The sequence below is a fragment of the Muntiacus reevesi genome, chromosome 20 (genome assembly GCF_963930625.1).
Source record: "Muntiacus reevesi chromosome 20, mMunRee1.1, whole genome shotgun sequence".
Taxonomy (NCBI): Eukaryota; Metazoa; Chordata; class Mammalia; order Artiodactyla; family Cervidae; genus Muntiacus; species Muntiacus reevesi.
In genome coordinates this window covers 23689802-23713576 of record NC_089268.1, presented here as the reverse complement: position 1 = coordinate 23713576, position 23775 = coordinate 23689802, and the positions used below count along the sequence as shown (strand labels likewise).

The 23775-nt window shown below is 37.4% G+C and overlaps 1 protein-coding gene across 1 annotated transcript; it reads left to right on the top strand.

The window, feature by feature from the left end:
- Nucleotides 1-1067: 1067 nt before the first annotated feature.
- On the top strand, nt 1068-23775 carry LOC136151404 (cysteine-rich secretory protein 3-like). Its single transcript, XM_065912499.1, has 8 exons — nt 1068-1170; nt 10998-11068; nt 15737-15853; nt 17275-17362; nt 18459-18607; nt 19166-19260; nt 19805-19893; nt 21965-23775. The coding sequence occupies exons 2-8, from the start codon at nt 11000-11002 to the stop codon at nt 22090-22092; spliced, it is 735 nt and encodes a 244-aa protein (XP_065768571.1). The 5' UTR covers nt 1068-1170; nt 10998-10999; the 3' UTR covers nt 22093-23775.

Here is a 23775-nt window from a genome sequence, read left to right as displayed (position 1 = left end):
ACATGAAATGGGAGGGAACTAGCACTTTACAAATTTTTACTACATGGTATGCAGTTTACACATGTTTTCTCATCTTAGCACTATTAAATAAAATATTATTTTTCCTAATTACTTAACATATTTACAAACTGTCTTTAAATAATGTGACTGTTGATCAGGCATTGGTCTCTTCTGGTGTATTTTTTCATATGACCCAAGAAATCTAGTATAAACATGAAAATGAACCAAAATTATTGAATTATATACAACCTTGTGAAATCTATAGGCTAACGTGAGCAGGCTAATGCTCACAAATATGCTACTTGTGATTAACTGATTTATACTTCCTCATTTATAAAAACTCAGTACTTGAAAACCTTACATTTTAGAGACAGAAGAAACCTGAAATTATTTGTTCAGCCCTTTTCCTTTCTGAGATGTGGAAACATGCTTAGAATTACTAACTAAGCTTTCACAGACAAATAGAATCAAATGATGATAATTTAGTATGTAATGTAGATCAATGGTATGTTGAATTTCACATAGCCAGGAAATAAATGTTAATATCAGGAGAACTTATAACTTAGAAATACCAATAAGTTATGGGGTATCTTTCTATTTTGTTTTGAAAGATATTGTGACCTTGCATTTACAAAGATAAAGACAAAAATATTCTCCAAAATGATAAGGTTCAGCCAATTACTAATGAATATAATTTAGATCTCTGGAAGAAAGCATTGCATTCTCTAGAGTTCACAAAAAATGATAAACAGAGATTTATTCTTACAGAAAAAAAGTAATCTTGAAAACTCTGTTGTAATGAGCATAGTCTGGTTAAGCATGGTCAAAATCCTGATTGACAAAAATGTGGATAAATTGTAGCATGATATGCACTTCAAAGAATAAGTGTACATTAGTTAAATGTGAAATAGCTATTTATTTTTAAAAGTTGTGTGGGGAATCACAAGATAATGTCAAAAGTTCAGTTAGACAAACAGCAATGAAATTTGAGACTGCTGGTATTACGACAAATCCGGTTTCCAATCTTGTTGACAGATTTCCTTGCACAACCAGAATTTGTCAGAACAGGAACTAGGTATAATGCATATATACCTCTCTAACGCCGTTCTCTCCACTTCTCTCCTTCCCACAGATAAAGCAGATAACTTCATCTTGCCCCGAAGACCAACAGTAAGTGCAAGATCTTTACTTTTAAAGTGAACATTTTATTGTGGCAAAGTACTTAATGCCTGGTCAGTGAAAAAATAATACCTAGTAAATGACTCTGTGGTTTTCAAGTCTGCTGATAACTTTTATTGACAGTAATGATCTTAAGTTATTCTATTCTTTTTAAGCTAAGAAAGTAACATATAGCTCTAATATTTTTTTTTAAAAAGCACTTTTATTTAATGTAATAAATTAGTTTTTACCTTCTGTTATAGAATAAGCAATATAATTAATTCCTATGTCTGTGAATTTTGGAAACAATTACAGCAGAACTTCTTTTAATATAAAAATGAAAAACTATGGTTATATGTGTGTGCATACTTCCACAATAATACCTTAAGGAACACATTTGAGTCAGTTCTAATGAGGTGGATGAACCTAGAGCCTATTATGCAGAGTGAAGTAAGTCAGAAAAAGAAAAGCAGATGTTGTATATTAATGCATACATATGGAATCTAGAAAGATGGTAGTGATGAACTTATTTGCAGGACAGCAATGGAGATGCAGATACAGAGAACAGACGGAGAAGCAGAGGGAGGGAGGAATTGAAAGAGTAACACTGAAACACATTCATTACCATATGTAAAACAGATAGCCAGTGGGAATTTGCTCACAGCGAGCTCAATCCGGTGCTCTGTGACACCCTAGAGGAGTGGGGAGGGGTGAGAGGTAGGAGGGGGGTTCAAGAGGGAAGGGATAGGTGTGTACCTATGGCTGATCATGTGGATGCATGGCAGAAACTAACACAATATGGTAAAGCAATTATCCTCCAATTAAAATTTTTCAATAAATAAATTAAATAATTTTACTAATATTAATATATATGGACATTATATAACATAGACATTATTAAAATAAGTATGGGAAGCTATTGCTAATAGTTTTAAATCCACCAAAGTAATAGCACCCATCTTGAGACAAAAATATTCTAAAGATTACCAACCTAAGATAAAATATTCCCTATGAAACGCAGTCAAATAAAAAAAAAATTTAGAAACTTTCCCAACAAAAGTCAACCTTTTCAGGCATTTATGTTTATATAAGTGATGTAAATATAATATCAGTTGCATTTATTTTATATAAGGAGGAAATTTCTATATAAAACTTTATATTCCTTGCCCAATAAGAAGTGATCCTGGATAAGCAGATATCAAGAGACCACATACTTACCTCTGATGACCTGTGAGCAGGTATTCACTAAACAGAGGAAAGGTTTTACTTTAAAAACATTTTATATTAATGCATTTCTCCCCTGTGGCTAAATGGCATCCAAGAAGCTTAGGGAAGACATACTATTGTCAGAGAAGATTTCGTGGTCCCACTTCTCCTATTTAAAACCAAAACCTACAATGTCTATGTATATGACTCACACTCTGGAGAAGAATCAAAGGAAATTAAGCTGATTTCAAGTTTCAAGCCTGGGAGCTACTCTACAGTGATAGGGCTTCTGAATTGAGGTCAGATTTGTAAGAGGAAGAGATAAATTATGAGGAGGAGTGTCAGAACTCTTGAGTAATGTTTAAATCCCCATACTGCTAAGAATTCTAGTAAAGTTTTTCAGTAAAGTCAAGTAAAGAGGAGAGAATTCATCTTTGGGAAGAAAAAATAATTGCTTTCTGGGAACTATCAATGTGGCTGTTGTTACTTAGATATCTTTGTAGATTTCTTACATGAGAAAGTCTAAAAGGTTTGCAAACTCTCATAGGCTGCTTTCTGTCTCACATGTAAGTGGTGAGATAAAAGAATGTGTTATAACAAAGATTAAATATTACATTAAACTATATTTGAAAAATATTGCATCCTATAGTTTTCTGAGGTCTTCCCTGGTGGCTCAGTTGGTAAAGAGTCTGCCTGCAATGCAGGAGACCCGGGTTCAATCCCTGGGTCAGGAAGATTCCCTAAGGAAGGAAATGGCAACCCACTCCAGTATTCTTGCCTGGAGAATTCCATGGACAGAGGAGCCTGGTGGGCTACAGTCCATGGCATCACAAAGAGTCGGACATGACTGAGTGGCTAATACTTTCACTTCACATAGTTTTCTGAGCTGTGGTTAGGTGTATAAATGTGTCTAAAGCTATTATGTACACATGTGTTAATACTTTTAATGGCATTTTTTCTTTAGTCCCCATAATTCTTTAAAACATTTCCATTCCCTTTTTTCAGGAGTAAGAGCTTTGAGCCCAAAATATCTAGTTTTATCCCCCAGTTCTGCTTGCAAGTTTATGGCACTTCATTATTGAATCTCTGATGCTGAAACTGTAAGACAGGGTATTGAGTAGGTTATTGTGAGTTTAAAGTGAGCCCATAAGGAAAAGCCCAGTACTTCACAAGAAAGATGTGCATGCATGCTCGGTTGTGTCCAACTCTTTAGCAACCCCATGTACTGCAGCCCCTCTGTTCATGGAATTTTCCAGGCAAGAATACTGGAACTGGTGTGGGTTGCCATTTCTTTCTCCAGTGAATCTTCCCGACCCAGGGATTGAACCCATGTCTCTTGCATCTCCTGGATTGGCAAGCAAATTCTTTACCACTGTGCCACCTGGGAAGTCACCATATAATGGCATCATTATATATGGCTCACTTAGGGCAAGGGGCTTCCTGCCTGTTCACGATAGCCTATAGATTGCACAAGGTGGTACATAATTCAATAATTTTGGTTCATTTTCATGTTTATACTATCTTTATTTTGTCATATGGCAAAAATATACTAGAACAAACTTAATCCCAGCATCCTTTCCATTTGCTGCCACTCCTTAGGTTCACTTTAGGAAGAAACAGCATTGAGAGGAAGTAGTTATACTAATTCATAGTCACATAGCCCTAGGAGGTGGTATGAATGTAATAGCAATGTAGAATAGTCCACACATGTCTTTGCATCTGAGGAAGGTTACGTTCCCCTGTTGCTATCTTGCTGATACATGGCCCCAGGACAGGTGGCTAGTTCTGTTGCTGCAGAATTTTGCAATCATGGGGAAGCAACGATTATCTTGAGGCAAGAGCAAAAATTAAAAGGCTTGGCTATCACTGTACACTCAGGCCAGCTACTGCCTCAGGAGGCAACCTCTTCTTCCACTTCACACCCATCACACACACACACATCAACACATACACACTAGAGGTTATGAGAGACTTGCTTCTCCCCAGATTTCCTTCCTATCTTTTTGATATTTCTTGAAAGTCATGATTCTATTTTGCGTCTGTAATTCCTTCCATATCCATGTCAGAGTGAAACAAGAAACCTGCCTATTTTGACATCCTGACTGGAATAGAAACCTAAAAGTTTGTTTTGTAAACGGACCCTTTTATGAACTCTCTTCTTAGGATCAAAGCACATTCTCCTTAGTTTATACTTTGAAAATTCTTATTTCCACAAGATGGACTTTTAAGGTAATGTATGTTTGCATATTTTTTATAAATGTGCTTGTTATCTTCTAATAAGCAGTGATATCATGTCATTAGAGAAAATAATATTTTCTTTTTCAAATGAGTGTTTCAAACTTAGCAAAGCGCCTGACATCAAGCTGAGAAAGAAATAATATGCTACAGTTTAACTGTATTATATACATTTTCACTTCAAAAAGATTTGTTCTGCTGGTAGTCATTAGCTATTAGGGCTTCCCAGGTGGTGTTAGTGGTAAAGAACCCACCTGCCATTGCAGGAGATGTTAAGAGATGCAGGTTCAACTCCTGAGTCAGGAAGATCCCCTGAAGGGGGGCATGGCAACCCACTCCAGTATTCTTGCCTGGAGAATCCCCATGGACAGACAAACCTGGCGGGCTACAGTCCACAGGGTCACAAAGTCAGACATGACTGAAGCAACTTAGCATGCACACATAAACCATCAACACTTGGAATTAGAAATTTTTCAGATCCTGTATTTGGTTTTTCTCTAGTCACACTTAGGAAAGATGACTAATCACCTGAAAAGGAAAATGATGAAAAGCAGAAGGAAAATCATGTAAGGAAAGCTGCAATGACTACTACATAGCAAAATAGCTTTTTAAGGGAAATGGGTGAAAAGGAATCTAAAGTTTGTTACGAAGGAAATAGCAGGTGAAACATATGACTACATACTTTTAGAAATTGTCTACAAGCAAGCAGGTAACAGAAAGAGGCAGGTATTTTTCCTAATTCTTTCCATTGATTTCGGTGTGACTGTACCAAACATAATTTCAAATAAATCATATCTAATCTGTACCTGCTATTTAAGGAGGCTGCTGAAGAAGAGAGGTGGAATGAAGCTAAAAGTACTGGTCATACAGTTGCTGATGGACGTTTATTATATTTACATCATCTGACATACTTATTTCCAGAGCCCTGTTCTATGCTGGATTTTTTCCTCTCCTTCTCCAAAAGCACCAGAATGGGTCATGGCAAAAGAAGAAGGAAACTTTTCCCTCCATTTTTGCACACTTTTAGAAAGGTTCAACAAGTTCATATTAGGTGCTTGAATCATGAGCTACCCTAATGATATGCTGAGGGTCAAGAGAGTGGGTGAGAATCATATTTTGTTAACTCGAATATGCCCAGAATATTCTAGCCTGCTGTCATGGGTAGTGTGCAAAATTTGATGACTGTCTGTTAAAGGAAAGAATAATAACTGAGTGTCACTGGCTTACAGAAAAAGAAGGACCCGTTTTTCTCTTTGGCTTGCAAATTCTCCTCGAGGCCCACTTGAGCCCATTGCCCAAAGAATGTATGTGTCCAAGGACACTAACCTAAGAAAGTCTCTGAAGACTTAGCTTCTGAAGCTCCACCACTAAGCTTATAAAGAGGGAGCTGTCTTTAGCCATAAGGCTTAGCCATAAGGTATTTAAAAGAATGAAAATGGTAGTCTGTCCTTTCCACACTCACGGTCAAATTATAGAAAAAAAGTCAAAAGTACATGAAAAAATTGAGAGAAATAAGATCTTGCAGGTGGGTCAGAGAAAATGAAAATATAATCACAACTTTACATGGTAAGTTTTAAAGGCTCTCATCCAGTGGCAAGATCAGTGTTTTTGGAGTTAACTTGGGAGTTTCTTTGGGAAGAGGCACTTAGAAATATTTTTGAAGGATGTGGCTAGAATCCAGGTTTGAGGATTAATATAATTTAAGGCGTTAATGGCATATAATCAAAGGATAACTAAAGAAGCCTGGCTAGAATTAAGGAAAATTTAAAAAGATTATCTAATGAATGATGTCACAGGTTGGATCCTCTAGGAACAATATCTGAGAGATGGAAACTTTATCAGGAAATGCACTTGAGATCAATTCCTTTGGGAGAGAGTTGGGGGGAAGCAAAATTGGGCAAAGGTGTAATGTAGTCTCATTGGAGGCTTCAGCCAGTCGACTACTTCTGAGTAGTTCAGAAGTTGGGATGATGGTTCAGAGTTGTCTCTACTTGGAGCGAAGAGGTCAGGCCTTTATATCCCACATCTGACAGCCATAGGATGAGGGTGAATTAGGAAGGGAGCATGACCTTTGGCCAGGAGGCTGCCTTCAGCAAAGCCAATCCCTGAAGAGCCTGATAGCTAAGAGATTTCTGCTGGCAGAGCAAGTATCCCAAATAATAATAAAAATAGTAATGATAATGCTAGGATGTGTGGGTGTATGTTGATATTTTTTGTTTTCAGATTGCTTTGATGTTATTTATCTTCTCAAACATCACAAAATCCCTATGAGGTGACCCTATGTCACCATATTCTAATTTGATAAATGAATATTTTCAATTTTATATAACTAGTTAAAGATGAGCTGGGTAAAACAGTATCACAACTTATGATAAACATAAAACAAAATCCCAGGCTTGTCAACACTTACAGTGTTCTCTTTCCTTCATGGCAATACCAGGTACCAAAGTTTAGGTTTGCTCAGCCAGGTATCCCCGAAAAATAAAAATGGCTCTTTTTAATATTAAATTTATGTATCTGCTTCATACAGAAATAAGTTTCATTTCTCTTTCCCTATTTTTTCTTTTCTGTCTTTATATTTTCATTCCTTTCACCCACCTCTTCCTTTTGCCCACCTAAAATGTAAACAAAATCAACCTTTTTGTACTGCCATGAGTGAAATTTTAATGGTATAGAAGAGCTTAAAATTTCAAGACACTGTAGAAACACTTCTATAATTTGTGTCCTTCATAGAACTCTTATAGGAATAAGCTATCAGTTTTGTGATTTCAAATCCAATTACATCCTTTCTCATTCTAGTTATTAAACAGACAAAAATGCTTCATTAAAATGCCAACAAAGTGCTCTATTATTTCAACAAATTTACGTAAATGAGGGTTATTATAATGGCCTAAGTTTTGGAATCAAGAAGGATATCCTAAGAAAATATTATTTGCACTCTCCAAGTCTTAGAAGTTTTACAATATTTTAAAGACAACAGAAAATGATTGACTTAATTGTTAGCATTTCTATTTTTTTCTAATTTTCTCAAATGTGTTCAGTCATTTATTGGCTATTTATCAGCTGCAAAAAGATTTATATTAATAGCAATGTAGGACTATTTCCGTCAAGGCAGAATGCTTGACATCCTTACCCAGAACTCCACACCCCACCAAAAGTATGACACTGTTTAGTGGGAAATGGTTACTGAGGTTAAAAAAAAATCCCAAGTATCCTCAGCCTGGCGATGAGTCTGTCAGAAGGTTACTTAACATCTCTGTGCCTCATTTCTTCACTCACAGAGACATCATAATGCCTAAACCATTAGCTTCACTAGGTGGCAAAAGAGCAACTAGACAATAAATCTGACAAAAGTCAGAGGCACTTTTCCAAGAGTGCCTTCACAATAATTACTTGAATTACAGTAATATAGACTGGTTCAGATGGTAAAGAATCCTCCTGCAATGCAGGAGACCCAGGTTTGATCCCTGGGCCTAGAAGATCCTCTGGCGAAGGAGGTGGCTACCCACTCCAGTGTTCTTGCCCGGAGAGTTTCATGGACAGAGGAGCTTGGCAAGCTACAGTTCACAGGGTGGCAAAAAGAGCCAAACATGACTGAGCAACTAAGACTTACACTTTCACTTCACAGACTCATTATAGAAAATGCAGAGAAGAAAATAACACCTTATCACATGAGGATGAATTCTTTTGTTTTTTGCTTAATTTTATTTCCTGTTTGCCTAGCTTTTTAGCTGATCATTTATTTTGTAAGAGAATAGTATGAGGTTCTATTTTTGCTGCTGTCCTCCAGGTGAATCATAATGTCTGCATTCCCAAACTCCTGAGCATCAAGGTCCCCAATATCACTATGCAATACAATTTCTTCAGTTACCCTATATCAAAACTAGTCCCAGGACTTCCCTGCTGGTCAACGGCTAAGACTCAGTGCTCTCAACACAGGGGACCAGGTTCAGTCCCTGGTCAGGAAACTAGATGCCACAGGCCACAACCAGGGGTTTGCATGCTGCAACTAAGACCCAGAACAGGCAAATAAATAAATATTAGGGGAAAAAAACTGACCCCAAAGAAGCCTCATAGAGCTTTTGTCATCTGTCCATGAGAAAACTCAAGGTACATTGCAATATGGATGATGAGTGGCAGCCAGTAAACGCTTAACGTAGATATGCAGCTTCAGGTTTCCCATGACTACACGTTATGGGCCTTGGAATGCACTTGAACGTAATCTGACCCTCAATATACATGAGAAATATACATATTAGTCTGCTGGGGCTGCTATTACAAAATACCACAGATTGGGTGGCTTGAGCAACAGAAATTTTTTTTCTCACAGTTCTCACCTGAGACCGAGGTGCCAGGATAGTCAGTTTCTGGTGAGACTTCTCCTCCTGACTTGCAGACAGCCACCTTCAAGGTGCACTCACGTGGGCTTTTCTCTGGGTTCGTGGAGACGAGAGACAGACAGAGACAGAGAGAGGGCTGGAACGTCTTTTCTGAACTGAACACATTCTGAGAATTAGAACCCATTCTTATAACCTTGTTTAATTTTAATTACTTATTTAGGGGCCCTGATATATCATAGTCACACTGGGGGCTTAGAACTTCAATATATAAATTTTGGAAGGGCCCATACTTTTTCACAGAAGGCTAAGAACCTCCCATGTATCATTTGGTATTTCACTTTTTTCCAAAAAAACTTAACTTCAAAATATAAACATTTTCCTTGTTACAAAATCATCATAAAATAACTTTTATGTCTAATATGCTTAAGCAAGAGGATGTGTTTGAATTTATTTAGACATTTTACCCATGTGATATTGAATATTTAATTCATTACAATATTTTACCTTTATAAATATTAATGTGATGAAAAAATATGCCTAAAGCTTTACCAGTGTATACTATTATTTCTTGGGGATTCCAAGAAGCTGAATTAGTGAGGCAAATGATGTGACTATATTAAGGGTATTCATAGGATTGGGTTGATGTTAATAATATCTTGAAATGTGAGAACTGTACCTTCTGTTTTTAGATCCAGAAAGAGAATGTTGCATTTTGGGGATTTAAGACATCGTAATAAAGAGAAAGATTTAAATGGGAATGAATGGGGACACTGGGCTGAGTTGGAGAGAGCTGCTGAAATTACCAAGAAAAGCATTTACTCCTCAGTGGGTTTACCTAGGGCTCTAGGAAAAGCAAGCATCTGAGCCAGATCTCTGATAGGAAAGTAGTGGCACATCTTCACTGGTAATTTGAGGAGGTGTTAATTGGGCTTATAAAGGATTAAGCAAGGTGTAAGGAAAACAGCAAGGGCTAGTCGTTCTTTTTTTTTTAATGTCCTCTCCCTCCTGAAACTGCTGAACCTCCCACCCACCTCCCTTCCCGTCCCACCCCTCTAGGCTGTTGCAGAGCCCCAGTCTGAGTTCCCTGAGTCATATTGCCAATTCCCATTGGCTGTGTATTTACATATGGTAATGTATGTTTCCATGTTACTCTCCATACATCCCGCCCTCTCCCTCCTCCTCCTCCCCAGCCCTACCATGTCCACAAGTCTGGTCTCTATGTCTGTGTCTCCACTGTGCGCGTTGTGCTAAGCCACTTCAGTCATGTCCGACCCCTTGAGACCCCATAGACGGTAGCCCACCAGGCCTCTCTGTCCATGGGATTCTCCAGGTAAGAGTACTGGAGTGGGTTGCCATGCCCTCCTCCAGGTTGTCTCCATTGCTGCCTGCCCTGCAAATAATTTCCTATGGACCATCTTTCTAGATTCCATATATTTATGTGTGTGTTGTTTTATCACAGTTGGGCCATTGTGATATGGCCACAGAAGAAGCCATTCCTAGCACCTGGTGGATAGTTATATCCACCATATAACATGGAAAAGCTGTGGAACTGGGGCAGAATTGGACTTCCCCTGTGGCTCAGTGATGAATCCGCCTGCCAATGTAGGAGACATGGGTTGGATCCCTGGATCGGGAAGATGCTCTGGAGAAAGAAACGGCAACCCACTCCAATATTCTTGCCTGAGAAATCCTATGGGCAGAGGAGCCTGGCGGGCTACAGCCCCTGGGGCCACAAGGGTCAGATACAACTTAGCAACACCAACAACAGGGTAGAATTGAGTCATTTATCATCAACATTCACAGGTGACCTTCAAGGGCTTCAATGCGGTGTTTCCATTTGTTCTTTACTGTCCCCACTGGAGGCTCAGGTCTGGGGCCAAATCCATTATCATTCTACTGACTCCTGGTGACACATCCTCTTTTTTTCATGTCAGCTAATGAATCTGGTGTAATTGAGATCCTTACTTCGTGTGTTTTGATTTTCCCCTGTGTTCCTCAGAAGTTCATGCACTAAACATTCCAATGCAGGTCTTTGTTCCCTTTCTTTTGTTTTACCAGCAATGGCATTATTCACGGTGGTTTTGTTCCTGGCGGCTGTGTGGCTTCCGTCCTTTCCTGCAAAGGGACAGGTATGGTCAAGGGTAAAAATCCTTTCACAACAACTCATGCAACTTTGAGGGATCAATGTTTGAAAGTAAAAAAAAGACCAGAGTGTCTGGTACATCGCAAAGTACTTCTCAGTTGCTCACTGTGCTTAAGCCTAAGGCTGTGGCAACCAATATGGTAGCGTCTAGCCACGTGAGGATATGGAACACTGGAAATATGGACAGTGTGAGTTGAGACCTGCATAAATACAATATAATATGATTTAGTGGGGAAAAAAAGGAGGTAAAAATCTCCTTAATAATTTTAATATTGATCAGATAGTAAACATTGCAATAATTTCACCAAGTGGTATATATTATACTTAACAATTTAATATGCCTATTTTTTCTTTTTTTAAATTAAAATTATATGTGATGCCTTAATTATATTTCTTATGACAGCACTGGTTTGTGGATTTAAAAGCTATTGATACTTCTCCTGTCCCAAGATCTTTTCTGATTTACTTTTATTTAATACATTTCAACGTGACCCCCACAGAAAATTAGCAACATATTTAATGATCTCAGATTAGCGAAACTTCTTCCCACACATCACCACATTTAATTTTCATAATTACCCTGTGAGAATAATTGTATCTATAAATTAAAAGGCAAGAAAATTTACTAAAGATATTAAGTATTTTGATTTTGCCCATAATTTTACAATTAGTATATGTTAGGTAAGATGTTCTAATTATTTCTAAGATGCTACTTTACTTTAGTAATCTCCCAAACAGTAACAGTCATGTTCCCCAGTGATTGGTGTGGAGATGCCCATATAAGGTGTCAACCTCCGATCAGAGAACCTCTGAATGTGAGGAGTTTGGTCGCTGCTGTCTGTTCCCACACCCTCCTTTGACTCTGGGCACACAAGATTAGCTAGGACTCCTCAGACCACAGGTTTCTGACATAGCATTCAACCTCATTTGGCACTTACAAATATAGCTATTGTGTTACCATAATCAAAATTTCAATCCAAATACAATATATTCATCAGCTAGGGTTTCACTGAAGTAGTTTGCTGCATTCCCAATTTCTTTCCTGAAGATTCTTTCTGTGGTCCTTTCCAGTCCCCTGTTACATGTCCAGTCCATCTCCCAGTCTTTATTTATAAAAGTATTTAAAAGGCAGACATCATTTGGGTCCTTTGCACCAGTAAATGTCTCTTGATCAGATACTCTACACCCCTCTGCCCAGAGCATCTTCTCCAGATGCCTAGAAAACACAATTTATCTTTCAATATCCCAGCCCAGACCATATTTTGTGAAATCCTTTCTAAGCTCAATCAAGGAGAATTAATCCCTCCTCCCTTTATATCTAGTAGATCCCTCCTATCATTTCAGTTATCAGGTTATAATTATCTATTTATGTCATACTGCCTATCCAATATAAACTCTTTAAGGATAAATAGATACCACCTTTTATCCATTGTACTCTCAACACTTTTCATATCACCTGTCACTTAACCAAAACTTTATAGATGCTCATTTTTAAGACAAACAAACAAAAGACATGTCTTATTCAATAGAATTTATCTACAAAGCAAGATAGGGTAAGAAGCAGGAAATAATGACTTTTCAGAAACCAAATTTTGGTACACTTTGAAAGGAAACTACATTTTTCAGACTCGAAAGGACATATCCAGGGAGCTATTTTACAATTTGATTGTATTTAGGTTAGTGCAAAAGTAATTGTGGTTTTGCATTGTTGAACTTTGCTATTTGATATTGGAATACATTCTTAAATAAATATGGTTAAGTATACATCATTTTAATATGCATTTTTTTTGCTAATGACATTGCTTGCTGTTTATTTTGTATTTATTTTAGACTAGGGAAATGATGTTAGACAAAAAGCAAATTTGAGCAATTTTCCTATTTGAGTTCAGAATGGGTTGGAAAGCAATGGATGATGGATGAGCAACTCTCATCATCAATGCATTTAGCCCAGGAACTGCTAAGAATGTACAGTGCAAGGATGGTTCAAGAAGTTTTGCAAAGGAGACAGGAGCCTTGAAGATGAGGAGCACAGTGGCCAGCCATCAGAAGTTGATTGACCAATTGAGAGAATCATCAAAGCTGATCCTCTTAAAACTACATGAGAATTTGCCAAAGGACTCAACATTGACCCTTCTATGGTCATTCAGCATTTGAAGCAAATTGCAAAGATGAAAAAGCCCAGTTAATGGGTGCCTCTTGAGCTGACTGAAAATAAAAAATATCATCGTTTTGAAGTGTCATCTTCTCTTATTCTATGCAACAACAACAAACCATTTCTCAATAGAATTGTGACATGCAAAAAAAGTGGATTTAATACGACAACTGGCAATGACCAACTCAGTGGCTGAACTGAGAAGAAGCTCCAAAGCACTTCCCAAAACTGAACTCGCACCCCAGAAAGGTCATGGTTGCTGTCTGGTGGTCTGCTGACTATCTGATATACTGGTGCTGCTGCTGCTAAGTCGCTTGAGTCATGTCCGACTCTGTGCGACCGCATAGACGAAAGCCCACCAGGCTCCCCCATCCCTGGGATTCTCCAGGCAAGAATGCTGGAGTGGGTTGCCATTTCCTTCTCCAATGCATGAAAGTGAAAAGTGAAAGTGAAGCTGCTCAGTCATGTCCGACTGTTAGCTACCCCGTGGACGGCAGCCTACCAGGCTCCTCCATCCATGGGATTTTCCAGGCAAGAGTGCTGGAGTGGGTTGCCATTGCCTTCTCCCATCTGATACACTACAGCTTTCTGAATCCCAGCAAAACCATTACATCTGGGACATATGCTCAACAAATCGACAAGATGTACTGAAAACTGCAACACCTGCAGCTGACACTGGTCAACAGAAAGGACCCAATTCTTCTCCACAATAACACATGACCGCATGTTGCACTACCAACACTTCAAAAGTTGGACAAATTGCCCCATCTGCCATAGTCACCTGACCTATCGTCAACCAACTACAATTTCAAGCATCAAGACAAGTTTTTTGCAGGGAAAATTCTTCTGCCACCAGAAAGAGGCAGAAAATGCTTTCCAAGTGTTCATTGAATCCCAAAGCAAGTATTTTTATGCTACAGGAATAAAAAAACTTACTTCTTGTTGGCAAAAATGTGTTGATTGCAATGGTTCCTATTTTGGTTAATAAAGATGTGTTTGAGCTAGTTATAATGACTAAAATTCACAGTCCAAAACCACAGTTACTTTTATACAAAGATTGGCCACAACTGGCATTTCACATCGGCATCCTTGCTAATTTAGGAATCGATAGCTGGGAAAGCGCCCAGTCTGGGAGTACATGCATTCAATATTGGTCCCTGTCTTTAGGAATACACAAACAGGTAGGAAGAATGGACACATAATGAGATTGTGGCAATAAAGTGTGGTGAGACCCATGTTCACAGTATTTGTGGAACTTTGAGGAGACTTAGCACTCAGGGAGGGAGAGAATAACTTATCCCAGGGTGTCAGGGAAAATCAACAGAAGGCCCTGTCTGAGCTTAATGCTTACAAAATTTTGCTCATGTACATATAACATCAGACTCTTCTGTAAATTTAAGTCACCAAATTGCTCAGACTTTCTGAGAACTATTCACACACCCTACTCTACCTCCAGACTTAAGCCTCCCCAACATACATGCAAAGACACACCAAAAATATCAGCACCAAATTAATACCCTGTTAATTATATTTCTGTTACTAAAAGGAACAAAGTCAGCAATAGTTCATTAATTGGAATGGCATTGCTCCCTCCAAATTGTTTTCGAGATTTTTTTTATAATATTGTTAAACTGTCTTTTGAGAGACCCCATAAAGTCTGTCATATAATAGGTAGAATTATTTACTGGAGTATTGAGTGCACTTGAACTCCACCTAAACATGCTTTCTCTAAATACACACAGCGTGTCAGCTCAAGGTTCCCCGAACATCTAAAACAAGGGTTCCCAAACCTCCAGGATCTAATGCCTGATGATCTGAGGTGGAGCTGATATAATAACTTTAGAAATAAAGTGCACAATAAAGGTAATACGCTTGAATCATTCTGAAACCATCTCCTACCCACCAGGTCCATGGAAAAATTGTTTTCCACGAAACCGATCCCTGGTACCAAAAAAGTTGGGGACCACGGGTCTGAAAGGATCCACCTACCTCTACCCTTATCACGCCCTTTCTGCAGCCTGATTGAGGGTGAACGAGAATGTTTAATGGCTCCAATCTTGTAACTCTGTCATTGTGTTTTCATTCATATGTCTAGAAAACTCACACTGAGATGTCTCTTCATTCTAGAAAGTGGCATTTATAGCCTCGGAGGTGTTTTTATTTTTTGGCCGGCCCACGCAACTTATGGAATCTTAGTTCCCTGACCAGTGATCAAACACGTGCCCTCTGAAACAGAAGCACAGAGTCACTGGACCACCAGGGAATTTTCATTGAGGCATTTTTAATCATCATGGCATGAATTACAGCCCGACTTTTACAATTCAACACTATTTCTTTCTTAAAAATTCTAGTTTGGGCTCAGATTCATTGGCAGTGCTTAATAATAGTGACTTGAACTGAACTTGTCTGAAAATAATCTTTTTTTCTCTTAAATTAACTTATGCATTCTTCTATGCAATTTCAAAACTTTTAAAAACAAATGCTAATCTGACTTTCCTTCAGGATCTACGTTTTGCTGATTTGTCAACCACCCTGACAAAAGTCCAAACTGAGATTGTCAACAAACATAATGACCTAAGGAGAGGAGTCTCTCCACCTCCCAGTAACATGCTGAAGATGGTAAGAAGCAGTCACATAAAAAAAGTGGCTTGAGCAGGCTGTGGTAAGAGCTGGCACCTAGTAAATTACATCTCTTAAGAACTTTTCGGCTTCGGAAGTTGTGTCTCTGCCTTGTTATTTCATTTGAGCTGTGTTATGGACAGGGAAGAAATTCTTCTTTTAAATTCCGCATACTATTTTTTGCTTAAAAATCATACTTCCTCCTTCTATATTCTATTCACTAGAATAGTTTAATCTGTCAGAATCTATACCGTACCATGCGTATTTCAGAGTTTACCATCTTTGAAAGAGGAATTTCTCCTCCCAGAAAGAAAAATGCATATACATACATATACAATCAGTATGAAGTTTCAGGGTGTCCCTGGAACCCCTGAAGCCTCTCCATGAACCCGGCCACTGAGTTTAGTATGTGCCTTCTGACCTTAATAAGCTGACTTTTAGATACTTTCGCTAGGCTTTCTCTGTTGATTTTGATAAAAACAGCTTTCTCATCACTTCTCTGGCCTGCGCGCTCGCTTCCTTCTAGTTCCTCTCTGCACAGTCTTAACTGCGATACCATCACCCACACCATCCTCATGATTAACGTCCACTCCACCTGGGCTGGAATTTATGACCTAGACCTTTTCTAGAAGATATGTTACTAGTAGGAGAAATCCAAGTTTTGTTGACTTTAAGGAAGAGAACATAAAAATATCTTACCACTGCAAATGTTACCACTCCAACCCCCAAAAATGGCCAAACATCTTCTGAGGTGCCTTATTGCCACTCAGAAAGGGTCTATGCAAGTGAGGGGCCTTCATTAGCTCATTGTCGCATTAGTCTCCTAAATTTTGCTTTATTATAGTGAAGCAATTTGTCTAGTTTTAAGGGCTGTTTAAATTGTGGGGAACAGAAGTAAAAGCAAATCTTTAGATATCAGTGAGAGATGTCTTTCTGCTCAGTATTTCCTCTAACTTAGGTTATTAGGGTTATTGCCTTTTGATCTAGGGTAAATAACAGCCCACTTTTCTAGGTCCAGTTCTGAAGGCCACATGTCTCCCAGATGTACTTACTAAAAAAAAAAAAAGGAACTAAGAGTAAAGTGTGCCAGCTCAGTACTATAGGAAAAATGATCTCAACACCTCCGTGAGTTAAGAGGATATTTAAAGAGGATCATTACTAAAAACTGAGATGTGTCTACTGTACCATCAAAAATAGACCATTAACTCTCTTAGATTTTTTGAGTACTTAGGGCAGATGTATGATTTTGTGGAACAGAAAAAGACACGTGAAAAAGATACCCGTGACTGTCATGATAAGCAGAAGGTGCACATAGACAAATTTTGTACTCATATAGAATAGTCCACTATTCTAATCATGAAGCTTATGCTCCTTTGTAATTTAAGTTATTGAGTGCATCTTTTTTTCTCTTCTTGTTTTAGCAATGGAACAGCAAGGCAGCAGAAAACGCCCAAAATTGGGCAAACAAGTGCGTTTTCAAACACAGTAAGAAAGAGGATAGAATAGTAGGTATGTAATTTAATATATTTGTTGATTCCATGAACGAACAAGACCACAAGGGCTATTTTTGACCTTATGTTAAGAAAACTTTGTGAATAAATGTTGCTTCTAAGGCTGCCTTTTTCAGTTTAAAAACTGTCTGCAGCAGAAAGAACTCTGAGAAGTATCACATTGTGCTTATTGTGTGTTTTATATTTTACAAAAACACTCACACAATATTGTATTTGTGCCTCTTAACCACCCCTTAAATAAAGCAATCATGAGTCACCTCTTCCTCTATTTTATAGAATAGAAAACTGTCAGAGAGAAAACAGTTGTGATTTTAAACCTATTATTATTTGTATTTATAACATATGTTTGATTATATAATTTTTGATGACAGAATGTCAAGTCTTTTGTATATCCTGGGTGCCTGCCACACAATCATTACAATATAGATTTAAAAATAGCCTGTTAGACATGACTTCTGCATCAAGAAACATAGAAATAATGAGATAAAACTTGAAAAATACATTAAGATGTATATTGGAAAATATCTTGAAATATTTCTGTTGTGCTACAAGGCACTTCTTTCCTTATTCTTTGAGAATTTGGCCTGTGATGCTCTTATTTGCTTATTAAGGGGAGACTCATAATCTTTGAAAACATTGTCTCTTCTAGGGTCATTTGCTTCATATTGGGGTTTTTAATTAAAGTCTGAGTGCTAGCTTTTTTTCAAAGTTCATACAGAATAATAATCATAAACATTTATTTAAGGTCTTATGTATAAAACAATCTCTGATGAATGTGGGCAAGGGTCAAAGAGAAATTCAGTTAGTCTGTGCCTTTACCATACAAAGTAGAGTATGCGTTAACACATACACTCAAGAAAAATTTAAAGTGTAAACAAATGAATCTAGGGAGAGTAGATACTAAAGAAAAAAAACTTGATGTACTCAAAATTGTGCACGTTGAGGCCATTTTTAAGGTATGAAGCACATCTGACTTCTTTCCAGCTTATAGTTGATGAGAAACTCCCTCCTGGATTAACAGCTATGAGTGCTACAAAGAATAGGGACTCTGCATGTTTTATGGCTTTCCCCATGAATGATCTGTTCCTTCTCAGGTACAAGGAACTGTGGCGAGAATCTCTTTATGTCAAGTTACCCTTCTACATGGTCTAATGCAATCCAAAACTGGTATGATGAGGTCCATGATTTTGCTTTTGAAGTAGGGCCGAAGAGTCCCCAAGCAGTAGTTGGACATTTCACCCAGGTAAGGGGAACAGATAAAAACATTCTGACATCAGTACTTTTAAAAGGAGGCTTCTCCAAATTTTGACTGATTCCAATGTTGAACTGAAAGGAAGATCTCAAATGGGTAAAGAGTAGTTTTACTATGTTGTGGGTATTTCAGCCGTGAGCTGTCATTTGTCAAAAGCCTGCACACCTTGAATGGGGAAATATACCCTATATTTTTCTTACAGTCTAAATGGATTAAATAGTGAATGTACATGGAAATGTAGTATTTTAAAAGATTTTCAGGGAATTTCCTGGCAGTCCAGCAGTTAGGACTCAGCACTTATACTGCCATGGCCTGGCTTCAATCCCTGGATGGGGAACAAAGATCCTGCAAGCTGCATGGAGTGGCCAAAATAAAATAAAAATAAAAGGTCGGTACTACTACTCAATAATTTAACTAAATATATTCATAAGGTATGCAGAAACACAATATATCAGTAACATTTTTTTAGGTTTTGTATTTCTTATTATAGTTTTATAAATGTATTTTCTTCTCTAATGTACTCTCCTATTTTCACTTATGTGCTCATAGGTTGTTTGGTACTCATCTTTCCTTATTGGATGTGGAGTTGCCTACTGTCCCAAACAAAGTCTAAAGTACCTCTATGTTTGCCAATACTGTCCTGCGTAAGTATGTATTTACAAGTTTGTTGTCAATACATAATGCCATCAGCAATCGAGTATTTTAACATTGTTATCTAATGGACAAGCCAGACTTTTAAAAAAGAATTTTTCAATAGCAGGGAGGAGGAATAAAAGTTTAGAAGAGTTTTTTAAATTTGAGGCACAACCAATTTCTCCCTGTCTCTCGATGGGATATGTTTACCTCTTGTCAGCATGTGGGGGTGCACAGCCTTACCAATTCCATCAAGTTTACTATGAGGTAAAAACTGTTACCACACTGAAATGCACTCTGTCAATTTTAGAGCCTATTATTAGCCCATTTCAGCTCAGGCTGTTAGACTAGGGTCAAGAATGAAAGTGTACATGTGAATTATTCTTACTTTGCATTGTGATCTGAGTACACTTGGGGAATGTCAGTTTTTCAGTCTTGACATGATTTAAAACACTGAAAGATATTTAGGCACATATGATGATGGATGCTTCCCTTGGAGCATAAATTAAACTTGAAAAATGAAAAATGCTTGACATTTTGTATTTCAAATTTCAGTGGCAATATTGTTGGCAAACAACATGTCCCTTACCAACGGGGAAAACCCTGTGGCAGCTGCCCCAAGCATTGTGACAACGGACTATGCAGTAAGTTTGAAACCATTCATTTGTTATTATAATAAAATGACCTGACGTGGCTAAGGATTAGAAAATATTCTGAATATAACCAACTTAAGCGATGCCTTCCTCCAAAAGGCAAAATTAAAATTATTCAACAGAGTGCCTTTAAGCAAAAAGTTTACACTGTTGAGAATTCTTACTTGCAATGAAGTCTGTTACTGTACATAACCTAAAGAAACATCTACCACCAATGTATATCTGTAGCTATGTTGAACCTGTGATATATTGGCATATCTGAAAAATTTTCTGTGGAAATTAATCATTGTAACTGAATATGAACTTTATTTTCATCAAACTTAATGCCATTAGAGCAAAGATGGAATTTTAAAAAGAGAAATATGTACAAATATAAAGATGTGATACCACAGAATATGGCTTAACCTGGACAGGCATATTGAAAATTATAATTCTTTATATGTTAATGAGTTCATCATACTAAATTCCTCATTTTTCCCATAAGATAATTTAATCATCAAATTTAGTTTAATGAACGCTTGCACTTTTGTCTGCTAATAACTTTTATATACTTTTAAAATGTCAATCAAATTTGCTTATACTATTATTAGCTCACAGAAACTTCAAAAATATCTTAGCAAAAGGAGTGAAATTAATGTCATATAATGTCTTATTCTGTGTTGTTGTTAATAGAAGTACAGCATTGGTGTTTTTGTTTAGTTGGCATATGTTATTAAAATTTTATGAACAATGCAATTAACCCATCAACTGAAATTTCTACCTTTTAAATGCATTCACCTAACTGAATTGTAGCACTGTCTCTGGCAGAATTGCTCAGCGATAATTCAGAATATTGATGATATCAAAGCTTTGTATAAATTAACTACAGAAGAAAATAATTAAACCTGGGTTGAATACTATTTGTTGAGGAGCTGGAATTTATCCCAGTACTAATGAGCAACCAATTGAAAGATTTCAAATGGAAGAATGATGAAATCAGAATTGTGTTTTACAAAGAACTCCTGGCAATAGCATACGGAAACAATTGGATGGGAATCCAGCTTGGAGACTGTTGAAAAACATGGGTTTAAAAACAAATATTTTTACTGCATGAGGGCAAAATGAATGATGAGAAATGGACCGTGATAAGAAATAGAAAGAATGTAGGAGAACCTGTGTTTCTTACCTGTGCTTGTTGTACGCTGATGAAAAGTAGGGGGAAAACATCATTAATCAACTATACTTCAGTTTAAAAAGAAAGGGAGAGAAACTAGAAATATAGAAGAGAATGAGTTCAGGTTAATTCCTAGTGCCTGGTTTAAATTATGCCATTTCTCTGAGTCTGGGTGAAAGGAGGGGAGAGTTGGGAAGCAATACTATAAAACTGCCAAGCTTGTAGGTAGGATAATGTACCTGGCTTGAGATGTGTTCAGTCTGTGGTCGCTGAGGGACATGTGAATGGAAATGCCCAACAATCATGGTGTACTTTCCTTTTGTTTTTGCATTTTCGCACCCACATCTTCTTAAATGATTTCTTATTCCTGAAAGAAAGACTAGTAGTATTAGAGTCTACAGCAACAGAGTCCAATATAACTTTTTGCATTCAAGGAAATGTTAAATAATTATACTGTCTCTTAAAGTAGCCCTTGGCCACATTGGTTATTGAGAACTTGCAATGTAACTAGTATCACTGAGGACCCAAAATTTTAATTTTATTTAATTTTAATTCAATTAGGTTTAAATGTAAGCAATCACCTGTCTAGTGCTGATCATTTTGGACAGTGCAGTTCTAGACAGATTCATTTAAATTCATCGTACTCTGTTTTCTGAGGAAGGAAAAAAGGCCGATTCATTTTAGAAACATTTCAAAAGACTAGAATTTTAAAATAAATGGTGAGTTAATCAATTAGTTTAACTAAGAGACCGTATGTGTCCCTCAAGCTATGAAATGCTCATCACAGTGTAATGATGTCAACATATTTGCTCAATTTTCTCTTTCTCACTCACATTGAGTTTACTGTTTGTGTTGCTGCTATGGAAGAAAATGATAATGCAGTGATTACTCTCTTTGCTTTTATTCCAGCCAATAGCTGTGAGTATGAAGATACCTATTCTAACTGTCCATCTTTAAAGAAAACATGGACCTGTGCCTCTGATTTTGTGAAGACCAATTGCAAGGCTGCCTGCAACTGTGAAGGCAAAATTTATTAAATTCCCAGTACTGACCAAGCAGGGCTACATGATGGAAGGCTGCATCATCTACTCAGATTTGATATTTACTAACAAGGAAATCACGGACATGTTAGCTACAAATTTGATTTCAAGTAGTAATGGGTCTTTTTCTCCTGGATCTGCTTTTTATTTTACAGAATTTTTTTTCATACAAAAAAATGTAATGTAACCTAATCTATAATAACAACTTTGGATTTTGATGTAAATGGGGTGATGTAAATTTAATTGCATTTAATCAAGTTGAAGATTCTGAAAGCTGTATTCTCTTACAAATATCACTGGAAATTTGAACTGAAACTAAGAACCATGTATAAGATAAACAAGCTGCAAGGATATTTTGTATGGCACAGGGCATGTAGCCAATATTCTATAGTAACTATAAATGGAGTATAACCTTTAAAATTTGCAAATCACTATATTGCACACCTGAAACACATAATATTATACATCAATTATTCCTCAAAAAAGCCTGAGGAGGAGGTAAAGAGTTATATCAGAAAACTTGGGAGCCCCAAGGCCTGGGAGCTGGGACAGAGGAAGCTCTGATTTAGAACTCACTTTTCAGCTCCTACAGGCAATGTCCAGACCAGCTCGCCTGCCAATCTAGGGGTGTTCTCCCAGCTCCAAGGCTTCCCACTTCTCCTCCATCTCTCAAAACCTGGCTTGGGGCCCTTGGCTGGAGGGTGACCCCATGCTGGGGACGTGCTAAGTCAAAAAAAAAAAGAAAGAAAGAAATTGAGAATCATATTTCTAGAACAAGATGCATGAAAAGGTCAGAGTGTAATATCATTGTCTCATGAATCCTGAACTACAGTCCTCATTCCCAGTCCCACTTTATATATAGCTAAACATCTTCAAAGATACATACGCTATCTTTAATTCTTCCTCTCCCAGCCACCCTCTTCCCACTAATGTCTCCCATTTTTACAATTAAATTCAAATCATTCTTCCTAAGGTGGCCTCCATCTTCATTTTGCCAAAACAGTGAAGACTTTTGGGTCTTCATCTGCATAAATTGTACAGTAGAATATGACCACGCCTTCTTTTTAAGTCTCTCTTCTTTTAGACAAATCTTCCTTAAAGAAAAATTCAAAATAATATATTTTGAATATACCTCTTCCTTCAGGAGGTAGAACTTTGATCGCTCCCTGTTGAGTCTGTGCTGAACTTAGGGACTAGCCTCCAAAGCGGAAGGTATGAACAGTGGAAAAATCTGGCAAATAACATCTTAACTAAGTGATCAAAATTCCACATCATTCCTGACTCAGTAATGAACCATGTGGATTCACATACCACCGTATATGATATAGTTAGAAGAGATATCACTTCTGAGGTGCTCTTTGCAACCCCAGTCTTATTATGCAATAAAACATCAAGCAAACCTAAATAGAAAATACCCTGATCATGACTCCTCAAAGCTGTCAAAATCATGAGCAATAAGGAAATTCTGAGAAAACATTACAGACGAGAGGAGAATAAGGAAAGAGAACAACCAAACACAATGTGGTACCTTGGATCAGATCCTGGAACAGGAGGACATTAATGGAAAACTGATGAAATGTGGGAAGGATCCAGGGTATTTTTAACAACAGTGGTGATTTCTTAGTCTTGATCAATGTACCAGAGAGATGTAAGATATTAATAATATGGGAAGCTGTAACT